The 12932-nt window shown below is 42.9% G+C and overlaps 1 protein-coding gene and 1 pseudogene across 1 annotated transcript in view; one reads left to right on the top strand and one right to left on the bottom strand.

Moving 5' to 3' along the window:
• Window positions 1-1953: 1953 nt before the first annotated feature.
• Window positions 1954-12932, bottom strand: part of KDM4D (lysine demethylase 4D) — a 35820-nt gene continuing 24841 nt past the window's right edge. Inside the window, exon 3 of the mRNA XM_036324644.1 lies at window positions 1954-4423. Coding sequence (XP_036180537.1) covers window positions 2527-4125 — 1599 coding nt within the window. The 5' untranslated portion in view covers window positions 4126-4423 and the 3' untranslated portion in view covers window positions 1954-2526. The remainder of the gene's footprint in view (window positions 4424-12932) is intronic.
• Window positions 12351-12494, top strand: LOC118665592 (annotated as a pseudogene).

The raw sequence follows: 12932 nt of genomic DNA on the forward strand, positions 1-12932 counted from the left end.
TACAAATTATGAACAACAAATACACATCTATCAACAAGTGAATCTAAAAATCAACTGAATAAATAATCTGATGAAGAGAATAAACTGGTGATTATAATAGAATCAGGGGCATAGAAAGGGAGTGGACTGACTATTCTTGGCGGGGGTTAAGGGGTATGAGGGATGCAGGAAGAGACTGGACAAAAATCATGCACCTATGGATGAGGACAGTGGGGGGGGAGGGGTGTAAGGGCGAAGGGGGGGGTGGGAACCGGGTGGAGGGGAGCTATGGGGGGAAAAAGAGGAACAACTGTAATAATCTGAACAATAAAGATTTAATTAAAAAAAATTTTCCAAAATTTATTCTGAGTTTGTCCACTCTGTGCATCTTCAATAGTAAAGACTAAGTCAATAACCCACGTTTCCACAGCTCATAACCATCAACTCTCCCTTGTATCACTTAGATACTCTAAGTACTTCTCCCCCATTGTCCACAGAGCTATGCTAGTTGAATATGTATGTCACATGATAAGAAGTGCTGTTTTAAATTGGCAATGCCTTATTTCAAGTTGAAAAATATTCAAATACAGCCCTAGCTGGTTTAGCTCAATGGACAGAGCATCGGCCTGCGGACTAAAGGGTACTGGGTTCGATTCTGATCAAGGGTACATACCCAGGTTGTGGGCTCAATTCCCAGTAGGGGGTATGCAGCCAACATATGACTAAAGACAAATTTAACTAGAAAACTTCAAAATAGATATGGAAAGAAAAATACTGAGCAGAGCAGGGTTGAAAGTAAACAAAATGCTTTTCTGTGTGTTTTAGTGGTTATTTTTCATGGTCAAAGTAAAAAAAAAAGTCATGATTAAGGGACTTACACTAAGACCTGTATCAATGTGTTTTTAGCTATACATGGCAGTCTAAAGCTGATTCTCTCTTATCATTGATGTTTCTATCTCTCTCTCCCACCCCTTTCCTCTCTGAAATCAATAAAAATACTTAAATTAGTGATAAAAAAAAAAAGAAAAATATTCAAATACCTAATATGAGTCAAAAGGTTCTACGGTTCTCCTTCTTCTATTCTATGACTCATACAAACAAGCTTCCTTTCTATTCCACAGTAGAGCTATTACATTTGCTGTCTTTTCTAAGGGGAAACCAGCTCCTTTTGTCAGTTGGGTATCAGAAAGGTCTCCTGCTCTAAGCTTTCCCTGATCACCAGAACCCAGGCCAGCCCCTGCCAATTCTGCCCTACTGTCCCATCCGCACATATTACCAATTGAAATAATCTTGTTAATTTATTTAATGGATGTTCATTGAAATGAATCAGGGAATTAATCACATGAAATATACATATAGCCCGACTGGAATGGCTCTGTGGTTAAGCATCTACCTATGAACCATGAGGTCACAGTTTAATTCCCAGTCAGGGTATATGCCTGGGTTGTGGGCTCGATCCCCTGTAGGGAGTGTGCAGGAGACAGCTGATCAATGATTCTCTCTCATCATAGATGTTTCTATCTCTCTCTCCCTCTCCCTTCCTCTCTGAAATCAATAAAATATATTAAAATATTAAAATATATACATACATAACTTTGAAACAGCACGAAGACTTGAAGAGAAAAAATTTGGAAGATGGTACTTTTGTCCTCTGCTTGCTCATGTCTCCCAGCAACTCGGGTACTACCGCTCAGCCCAGTGCCAAATGATTTCCACCGAGTCATCCTTAAGATAATGTCTGTATATCCAATTCCCCAGCCAGGCAGTCAAGCAGAACCCAACAACCATCCCAAACTTCATTCACCAACTCCACACAATTTTACTAGGCCACAAAAATATGTTTTGCTTAAATTTTTTTGATATAATCACTAACACAAGTGCAGAAAACAGTAACCTCAAACCCTCAATTGGTTGAATGAACAATATTAGAAAAAATGTCAGATATCAGTTACCTTTAATATATTTGTGAACAAACATTGGTGATAGCATTTTAAACATATCAATGACTCAGAAAGATCATAACTGACTTTTGAGTCTCTGCTGACCTAATTGGTCAGAGGGGCTTGGTTTAGGAGGAAAGGGGATGGGGGGCAAGGGGAGGAAGAAAAGAAAAGGGAGGGAGACTGGAGGGGAACCAAAGCCCAGGATTCTTCTGAAGATGGGCAACATCCACAGCTGTTCCGGAGGATGGGAGTCTGGGGTAGATCCGGCTTTGGCAAACTCAGCAGAACCTTCAGGGTGCACATAGACACGGGGTGTCCAGTGGGTGAAGCTCATTGGCCACACAGGAGTTAGCAGTGTCCAAGAACATTCCAGGGTCTGGGAGGAAGAATAAACTATGGCGAACTTGTTCAATCCCAGGGACTCAGCCTGTCCAGAGGCAACAGGGGAACTCTCATGCAAGACCAGTGACTTACAAACTTGCTCACAGCTCTGAGATGTAAATGTGGCCAGGCTCAATGAATCTCCACACAAAAGAACATGGAGAACAAACGTAGGTGTCCCCTGGGCTTAGGGGACGGAGCACAGCAGCACCCAAAAGCCACCTTAGGATGCTGGGACCAGCAGTGCTGGGCTGTCCATGGAGGGTTTGTCCTCAGGCACAGGCTGGGCTTTGGGATCTGGAGCTGTGCGCACTGCGCCCACTAGGCGGCGCCTCTTAGCCGGGACCTGAACAATCGACTCTTGAGTCCCCTGTTCCGGAGGACGACGACCACCACCGCGACCACCACCGCGACCACGACCGCGACCGCGACCACGACCACGACCGCGACCGCGACCGCGACCACGTGTGCCAGTTGGCTGGAGATCCTGGGCAGATGTTGGCTGTGAGGATGGGTCGGGCTTTGAGGAGCAGAGGGCCGTGGCAGCCGCGGGCTGGGCAGCAGAGGCAGAACCCCGGCCTAGCGAGGGGCGCAGGCATGGCTGGCACACAAGGGCCCGGCTTCCACGGTGGCCGCGGGACCCACGACCCGTGCCCACTGATCCAGGGGTGTGTGTGGCCCGATGGGGCTGGAGGTGCCTCAGGCCCAGCGCAGATCTCCAGGCCGCCCGGCCCTCCCTCCAGACACTCAACTCCTGGCTTCCCGGCGCCGTGGACTCCACGTGGTCCACAACGGTCTGGTCCTGCCCGCGTTTCCACAGCTCATAGCGCTCGGGCTGCAGGATGCGCACGAACACATCCATGGAAAAGCTCACCCGGGCCTCCCCGCAGCTGCACTGAGAGGCCACTTTGCCATAGTCGATCCATCGCGGGGTGGCAAAGTTGATGGCCTCCGCACAGTTGAAGCCATGGTTGAAGCCAGCGTGGTAGCCATAGGGAAAGGTCACCATGAACTCTCCAGCCTCCTGAGTGATGCGACTGAACGGGACCCCGTTCTCCTTGAGGACAGTGGGCGAGATGAGGGCCACCTTGTGCCGCAGGAAGGCCTCGCAGCCCCGAGAGCTGCCCGGGAAAAGCTCCCTGGCCAGGCGCTCCAGGCGCTGGCCGTGCTCTGGGGGCACCGCGTACCACGTTTTGGGCTCCCCGAAGTGCAGGTAGTTGATGCTGTAAAGGTCCATGTCCTCCGTGTGCCAAGCGAAGGTGGTCTTCCACATGCCAAAGTACAGGTAGGGGGTGTTGACGCCTTCGATGACAACCCCACACTCCTGCTCCAGCAGGTCCTGGATGGTTCCCAGGTGGCCAAGGTTCCATTGTTTAGTGTTGGCATCAAATAAGGAGCCACTGATGTCAGCGCCATATATGGGCGAGTCGTACAGGCGCGTTTTCCAGTATTTCCGCTCCAGATCCTCAAAGTCCAAGTGTGGTGGAGTCTGATACTGTCCACTGTTTGCCAACAGGCGATACTCGCCCACTGTCATGGCCCTCTTCTTTTTGTGGTATTGAATGAACACACCTGCTCGCCCAGACGCCACCTGCTGGAGGGGAGTGGCTATCACCATGTCATTGACATCATCGTAGGTCTGTCTGGCTTTCCATTCCTTGGGTGGAATGATCTTAGCCAGGCCAGCTCGGTGAGCACCTTGGGATTCTATGGAAGCAATATATTTATCGAAATCATTAAACTCTTCTTTGGTTGGATAAAATATCATTATGTTACAATTTGGATTCTGGGCACAATTAGCCTTAGACTTTATAGCTTCCATCAATAAGCAAACTCCAAAGATTTTAAGTATGTTAGATAGCTGAGGACGCTGAAAAAACGCTTTTTCAAAAATGGATTTGAATATCTCTGAGGTAGGAGGAGCTTATGTGATAAGTCATCAAGCTATTATGACTTTTATGCAAACTAGATGGTAATGTTTATTAGGCCTGCTGATTCACCAGGAGACTCCACTCCTGTGATACTCCTCAGTTGGCTGTCCTCTGGAGAGCTACTGATTATGAAGTCCTGGCTGTGGTATAACAAGTGTAGTGTCTTCTGATCAGTCTATAAAGCAAAACCTGAAAGAAAAAATACAAAAAGGTTAAAAAATTAATATTTAGAAAAAGTTATTGGAGAACTACAAATAAAATACCACCATGGGATATTATTGAAAACTCCACGAAAGGCTACCATTTTATAACTTTACAATATAAGAGACGGTGTGGATGTGGAACAATTGGAATTTTTATACCTCAGTAGAGAGAAGGGAAATCATTACATTCACTTTGGAAAACGATTTGGATACTATCTATTAAAATTGAGCATATGCATTGTTTAAAAGAGAACATATACAAGTGCTATGATCCAACTGTTATCACATGCAAGGAAATGTGTCCAGCTGTTCACTGAAAGTCACATTCCAGAATGTTCATAACTACACTATTTCTAGTAGCCAAATACTAGGAACAACTCAAATGTCCATCACAGCAGAATGGGTAAATATATTGTGGTATAGTCATACAATGGAATACAGTGTATCAATTAAGATAAACAAAAACTACATTTAAATAAAGGAATAATTTTATAAGCATAACAATGAGCAAAATTATGCATACTTAAAATAAGGTAATCTATGTTAGAAGTCAGAGTGATTACCTTTGGAAAAGAAAGAGGCTGTGAGACCCCTTACCTTTGCGGTTAAAAGGGGTCTCTGGAGTGATGTTAATATTCTGTTCTGGACCTCAGTGCTAGTTACACAGCCATCAAAATAGCTAATGTGATAATTCATCAAGCTATTATGACTTTCATAAATTGACATATGTTTATTTAAAAACAGAGTTTAGGCCTGGCTGGTGTTGCTCAGTGGTTGAACATTGATGTATGAACCAGGAGGGTCAAGGTTCAATTCTGGTCAGGGCACATGCCTGGATTTCGGACTTGATCCCCAGTAGGGGGAGTGAAGGAGGCAGCTGACCAATGATTCTCTCTCATCACTGATCTTTCCCTTTCCCTTCCTCTCTGAAATCAATAAAAGTATATATTTTTTAAAATAGAGTTTAGGGTGAAAAGCATTCAAGAACAGTAAGAGACATATTTCATTATATTAAAAGTAAAAGGATGTATGATTGAAAATAAATGAACTGAACATTCAATTGAAGGGAAGAAGAGTATAGAAATAACAAAAATAAAGATGTTGCTGAAACCGGTTTGGCTCAGTGGATAGAGCGTCGGCCTGTGGACTCAAGGGTCCCAGGTTCGATTCTGGTCAAGGGCATGTACCTGGGTTGTGGGCACATTCCCAGTAGGAGATGTGCAGGAGGCAGCTGATCGATGTTTCTAACTCTCTATCTCTCTCCCTTCCTCTCTGTAAAAAATCAATAAAATATATTTAAAAAAAAATAAAAAATAAAGATGTTATTAATGAAAGATAATACATGCAAAACAGAGATGATGACCAAAATGTTCTTTGAAGAGACAATAAAAGCAACAAATCTGAGCAAAACTGATCAAGAGAAAGGAGAGAAGGTAAAAATAAACAATATTAGGAATTGAATAGTACACTAAGCTAGTAATATAATAAGGAATTTCTAAAATCTCAAAGGACAGCCCTAGTTGTCTTGGCTCAGTGCATAGAGAGCATTGGCCTGCAGACTGAGGGGTCCTGGGTTCGATTCCGGTCAAGGACACATGCCCAGGTTGCAGGCTCAATCCCTAGTGGGGGCGTGCAGGAGGCAGCCAATGGATGATTGTCTCTCATCATTGATGTTTCTATCTCTCTCCCCCTTTCCCTGCCTCTCTGAAATCAATGAAAATATATTTTAAAAATAAAATAAAATCTCAAATGACAATGTTTGCAATTTGACATTAAAATTTTGAAAAGAGGCCGAAACCGGTTTGGCTCGGTGGATGGAGCGTCGGCCTGCGGACTGGGGGGTCCCGGGTTCGGTTCCGGTCAAGGGCATGTACCTGGGTTGCGGGCACATCCCCAGTGGGAGATGTGCGGGGGGCGGCTGTTCGATGTTTCTCTCTCATCGATCTTTCTAACTCTCTATCTCTCTCCCTTCCTCTCTGTAAAAAATCAATAAAATATATTTAAAAAAAAAATTTTTGAAAAGAGAACAGGACAATTTTCTAGAGAGGAAATATATCCAAAATGAACCCAAGAAAAAACAGAAACCTTGAATACCTCAGTATAAAAATCTGGTTTAAAATATGACACCTAAAAACTCATTTTTCACATCATTTTATAGGTGAGTCTAACAAATTTTAAAGAAACTGTTAAGTCTTATTATGCAAGTTCTTTCAACGTACAGAAAATTGGAAGAGCTACTAAGAGGTTTGATAGCAAAATCAGAAAAGGACAACAGAAAATAACGCTACAGGCCATTTTTATAAGTGTAAACGAAAGCATGCTAAATAGAATACTATCTAATCAAATACACCAATATATTGAAAGAATACTACATCATAACCAAATAGGATATATCCCAGAACTGCAAGGATAATTAAATATCAGTAAATCGAATGATCTAATTCACAGTGTTAATGAAGGAAGTGAACATTTTCATCTTGTAGGTACCAAAAAAGTACTTAATGAAATTCAACATCCATTCATGAGTTTAAAATTCTCTAGTTATAAAACATTAAGTGTTGGGGTCCAGCCCCAACAGGTCCAGGGGTTCCCCAAGGTGTGGACGGAGTCGGAGAGGAAGGACTGACACGGAGGTAGTGTTCAGGTGATCATCATGGCGAGGTTCCTCCTAGCCAGGTTCCTCCCTTTATTGTCCTCTTACATTTTATTTATACTATTTGATCTTAACCCTATCCATTCTATTCCAAAGGTCAGGGGTTTCTTATCTCCATTCCAAGGTTACTCTATTGTTCTATTAAGCTACAAGGAAGTAACTGAAGGAGATTATTCTAAGTAAAGATTATGTAGTTTAAGCATGATTGTTCATAGTTAAAGTGATTAACTACCCCTCTGGCACTTAGTTAAAGGGTTTACTGATAAAAAAATCCTCACCTGGGGAAACAACCTTTCTTGGAGAGGTGACCTTGGTTAAAACACATAGCGCTTAAGAAGGGGAGCAGCCCTGACTGGTTTGGCTCAGTGGATAGAGCGTTGGCCTGCAGACTCAAGGGTCCCAGGTTCGATCCCGGTCAAGGGCATGTATCTTGGTTGTGGGCACATCCCCAGTGGGGAGTGTGCAGGAGGCAGCTGATCGATGTTTCTCTCTCATTGATGTTTCTAACTCTCTTGTCCCTCTCCTTTCCTCTCTGTGAAAAAAAATCAATAAAATATATTAAAAAAAAAAAAAAAAAGGGGAGCAAACATATTAGGAACACTATGCCATATATGCCAGGTCCCTTGAAACATAAACTGTGCAGATGTTTCTTCCCTGCAGTGACTTCGTCAAGCAGCAAGGGTGGATCGGCTTCCAGCAATTAAGAAAAACCACACAATGCAATTTACCGATGAGGTATCATAGAACTTTATTAATTGATGTCACCAATAAATTTAATTCAAAAGGAAAAAAGACTTCTATAAGGTACAGGGTTTCATGTAAAAAATAAATAGCGGGCCCTAGCCAGTTTGGTTCAATGAATAGAGCCTGTGGACCAAAGGATCCCGGGTTCAATTCCAGTCAAGGGCACATACCTCGTTGCAGGCTCCTCCCAGGCCAGGGCCCTGGTGGGGGCTCATGCAGGAGACAACCAATTAATGTGCTTCTCTCACATCGATATTTCTCTTTCTTTCCTTTCCTCTTCCACTCTCTCTAAAAATCAATGGAAAAATATCCTCAGGTGAGGACTTAAAAATACATACATACATACATACATACATAGCATTGGCCCTTGTGGTTCAGTGGATTGAGTGCTGACCCATGTACCAAGGGATCACTTATTTGATTCCCTGTCAGGGCACAGGATCCCCAGTGGTGGGCATGCAGGAGGCAGCCAATCAATGTTTCTCTCTCTCTCTCTCGTCCTCTCCTATCTAAAAATCAACAAAAGCATATTTAAGGAAAAATAAATAGCATGTAACACTTTATTTTAATCCTCACCGAACGATATTTTTCCATTGCTTTTAGATAGAGTGGAAGGGAAGTGGAGGGAGTGAGAGGAGAAATAGACACATCAGTTGGTTGCCTCCCACATGCGCCCCTACTGGCTGGGAATCAAGTCTGCAACCGAAACCAAGGTACAGGTTCTTGACCTGGAATGGAACCCACCACCCTATGAAGTCGGGGGAGTTGGGGGAAGAGGGCATGCTCTAACCACTGAGTAACTGACCAAGGGGCAAGTATCATACTTAATAGTAAAACCAAAGAAATATTCTCATCAAAGTTAAAAAGATACATCAGCAAACTATTTCATTAATGCAATCTCAAGTGGTCTCTTAATACCTGTTTGCTAATCCTCTTACAATCTCCCAATTTCTCAGGTTTTCCATTCTCCAAATATGCTATTTCACCTTCCCCTCTAAAACTTCCAGAACACCTCCTCCATCTAGTTAGAATCCTTCAAATGTCCTTGAAGTCTCTACATGATCTGGTCCACCATTACCTTGTGACTTTACCTCTTCCTGCTCCACCCCTTGCCTCTCAATTCCAACCATCTTCCTGTGTCTCAAATAAGCCCGGTATTCTGCTCAATGGTCTTTGCACACAGGCAACTCTCTTACCTTCTTAGCCTCAGCCCAAATATCACCTTCTCGGAAAGATCTCCTCTGATGGCCTTGTTTTCTCTCAAGAAAACGTCTCCAAATAAAACATGTATTGATGATCAGAGCCCATGAGTGTCTCTTGAAATTCTAGTCAGATCCACCCCACCCTAATTATATTATCCCTAGTCCACTTACAATGGAATCCAATCAACTATATAAGCTTCTCTTCCAACTGAACCACCCTCCCTTGTTCTAGTAAACAACTTATTTTCAATCTTATCACAAAACATGGGTATTTTACTTAATTTTTTTTCTTACAAGAAAATATAGGAGAGAAAGGACTGCCATCCCTCAACAAGTCTGAAATATTTTTTCTTTTTATTCTTTTTGAAATCATATTTTTTAAATAAAAACAATTTATAAGCATAAACAAACAGCTTCCTCCACAGTCAGAGCTACAGTGACTGGGGGAGTCACTAAGAACTTGGAGGGGTTAATGCCCAGGTCCCTAGTACAAGTAAAATCACTTAGCCTCACCAGTCAGGAGGCTCACACATACCTACTCCTATCTTCAGTTGGTGCATGAAATCAGACACTTTCTAGGTATTGTGAAGCCACTTGAATTCGCCCTATAAACTTGTTGGAAATGTCTGAGTTACTGGCTCTGAATAAATTCCCCAAAGTTTGCCAGAAACCATGAACAAATCCAAGTTTTGGGGGTCTACACATTTCAGGGCCCACTTAGGAACACAAAGATTTCTCTGGGAAAGCTGACAGAAATGGAGGAAATGTAGTGCAGTGCCGCTCGCACAATTTCCAGGACACAAAACACTATTAGCATTCAGGGCTGCCGAAGATCATGGTGAGGAGCCCCCAGAGGGGGGCAACCCCCTTCCCTTTAGAAATCAAGGCATTTCATCTTCCTCACCCTGCAGTCTCCCCATCAAGACTACAAATATCAGCTTGCCTGCATGCCATTGCTCAAAATAATAGAAAACGCCCCCATCTCCATAGTCCCCTAGAATCTTGGCGCCGGAGATCCATTCAGACAAGAGAATTCTGGGGCTAAGTCCCAATCCTCCACTACCCCCACACCTAGGGAGGCCATTACAATTTGGCTTCTTTGACCAAACATAAATCCTTTTTCCTTTGGGTCTGGGGTCAGCGGGCAGAAATAGCCAAGGAAGGGCTTGCTCTCTGTAACCACCTGCTTGTGGCTTCTAAGAGTGTTCCAATCCGATGTTTGCGGCTGACCTGAATGCTAATGGCAGGGGCCTTTGAGAGCAGTGGCTCTTGGCATCTCTGCCCCACTTGAACCTCCCTGCACCAGTGAACGTGCAGAAGGTGAGATAAGGAGGACCACTACACTCCTCTCATTTTCCAAGTTTAATGTATAGGATGAATGGAGGGTTACAACTGGTGAAACAATCTCTAGGTCTCTAAAGAACAGTGTTTCTCAACCTGTGAGTCACGACCCCTTGGGGGGTCGAACGACTCTTTCACAGGGGTCGCCTGAGACCATGGGAAAACACATATATAATTACATATTGTTTTTGTGATTAATCACTATACTTTAATTATGTTCAATTTGTAACAATGAAATTGGGGGTCACCACAACATGAGGAACTGTATTAAGGGGTCGCGGCATTAGTAAGGTTGAGAACCACTGATATAGAACTTATTGCTAATAAAGGGGGGTGATGGAGGGGAAGTGGATGACAATCTGGTTCATCCTTGAGGGAGCATGACAAATTCAATTAATTTAGATTCTAAAAATTGGGTGGATGCCGAAACTGGTTTGGCTCAGTAGATAGAGCGTCGGCCTGCGGACTGAGGGGTCCCGGGTTCAATTCCGGTCAAGGGCATGTACTTGGGTTGCGGGCACATCCCCAGTGGGAGATGTGCAGGAGGCAGCTGATCGATGTTTCTCTCTCATCGATGTTTCTAACTCTCTATCTCTCTCCCTTCCTCTCTATAAAAAATCAATAAAATATATATAAAAAATTAAAAAAAAATTGGGTGGAAATAACATCACTCTCCCTATTCCAGATACACCTGATGAACACTCTGGGATAGATTATGATGAAGGAGCAGCATTGCCCAAAAATAACCCTAGGTGTCCACCCTGGAATGCCTGAACAATGGGCTAGCCCAGAGCCCTGACAAGTTGGATGGGAAGTGCTCATGCTCAGCTTCCCACGGGAATAATGCCAAATTTCTTTTCCTTTTTAGTCCTTAAATTCTACCCCTTCTTAAATGAACTTGATTTGATCCCTTATCTTCTTTTATTGACTCAACAAAATACCACCTCTTCCTAATCTCCTCTAGTTCTCTCTTAGCACTTACCATTTTTACCTTAGATAATGTGAACAGCTAGAATCACCTTTATTTAGCACTTAATCTTTGCCAGGCCCTTTAATAAACACTTCTATACAGTTTCTTATTCAAACTTTATAACTAGTCAATGAAGTTCATACTATCATTATCACCTTCATGGAGGAAGAAAGTGAGGTGTAGAAAAATGTGTATTAAACTCAATAATTTGTGTTTGCAATCTCCTAGTTATCTCTCTACTTGTCTCATCTTCCATATAAAAGTATTTTGAGCCCAGCCGGTGTGGCTCAATGGTTGAAGGTTGACCTATGAACCAGGAGGTCATAGTTCGATTCCCTTTAATACAGTTCTTCATGTTGTGGTGACCCCCAAGCATAAAAATTATTTTCATTGCTACTTCATAACTGTAATTTTGCTACTGTTATGAATCGTAATGTAAATATCTGATATGCAGGATGTATTTTCATTGTTACAAGTTAAACATAATTAAAGCATAGTGATTAATCACAAAAACAATATGTAATTATATATGTGTTTTCCGATGGTCTTGTGGGTCTTGGGCCCTGTGACCCACAGGTTGAGAACCGCTGCCTTATACTGTTCAAGGATTGTAGTCAATTAAATAATCACTATCCTCTTTGTCTCTCTTAAATCATCAGTCTTCAGTCTCTTTGCTGATTTAAGCTACTGTCTTCTCTCACTTCCCAAACATTTAAGCTACTGTCTTCTCTCACCTCCCTTTCAATACCAAACATGTGGAAACATAAATGACAGCAGTTTACATTCACAAACCCATTTCCTCATCTCTACACCCCAAGAGGCATCCTGTGCTCTCCTTACCTTCCTTACAGAGGAGTCCACGGAGCCAGCTTGCCTTCCTCTCCTCCTCTACAGCTGTCACCACCCAAACTAGACCTTTAAGTTCTACAAGTGACAAGATTACCAGTGTCACGTGATAGTCTCCCATCTCATGCTGATTTTTTTAAATCTCAGATATTCTACAACCCCCTGGCAATGTCAAGGAGACATCTGATTGGTGGAGTTGCTCTTACATTAGTCAGGGCAAAGCAGAGGTACAAATCCTCAGTTCATCCTAGCTTGATGTTTATGTCGGTGGCCAGAGCTGTTTTATGTCTGGGACATATAAAAAATTCTACAATGATTTTACTATAAACTCTTTATGTGTTTTTCTGGAATACATAATCAAATATTTCATTCTTTCTATCTGAAAACTTGATCTGAAGAAATGAAAAAAAAAGTGAAAGTTTAGGGGAGCTAGATATGAGAAACTTACAAACCATGTAAGGGCCTTTCCCCTAAGAAATAACATGCTGCCCAGCCAGCATGGCTCAGTGGTTGAGCATCAACCTATGAACCAGGAGGTCACAGTTCAATCCCCAGTAAGGACACATGCCCAGGTTGTGGGCTCGATCTCCAATGGGGGGGGGGGGGGTGCGCAGAAGGCAGCTAATCAATGATTCTCGTCATTGATGTTTCTATCTCTCTCTTCTCCCTTCCTCTCTGAAATCAATAAAAATATTTTTTAAAAAGAATAACATGCTGACTATGAATATCACACAAGCTC

The sequence above is a fragment of the Myotis myotis genome, unplaced genomic scaffold (assembly GCF_014108235.1).
Source record: "Myotis myotis isolate mMyoMyo1 unplaced genomic scaffold, mMyoMyo1.p scaffold_m19_p_10, whole genome shotgun sequence".
Lineage (NCBI taxonomy): Eukaryota > Metazoa > Chordata > Mammalia > Chiroptera > Vespertilionidae > Myotis > Myotis myotis.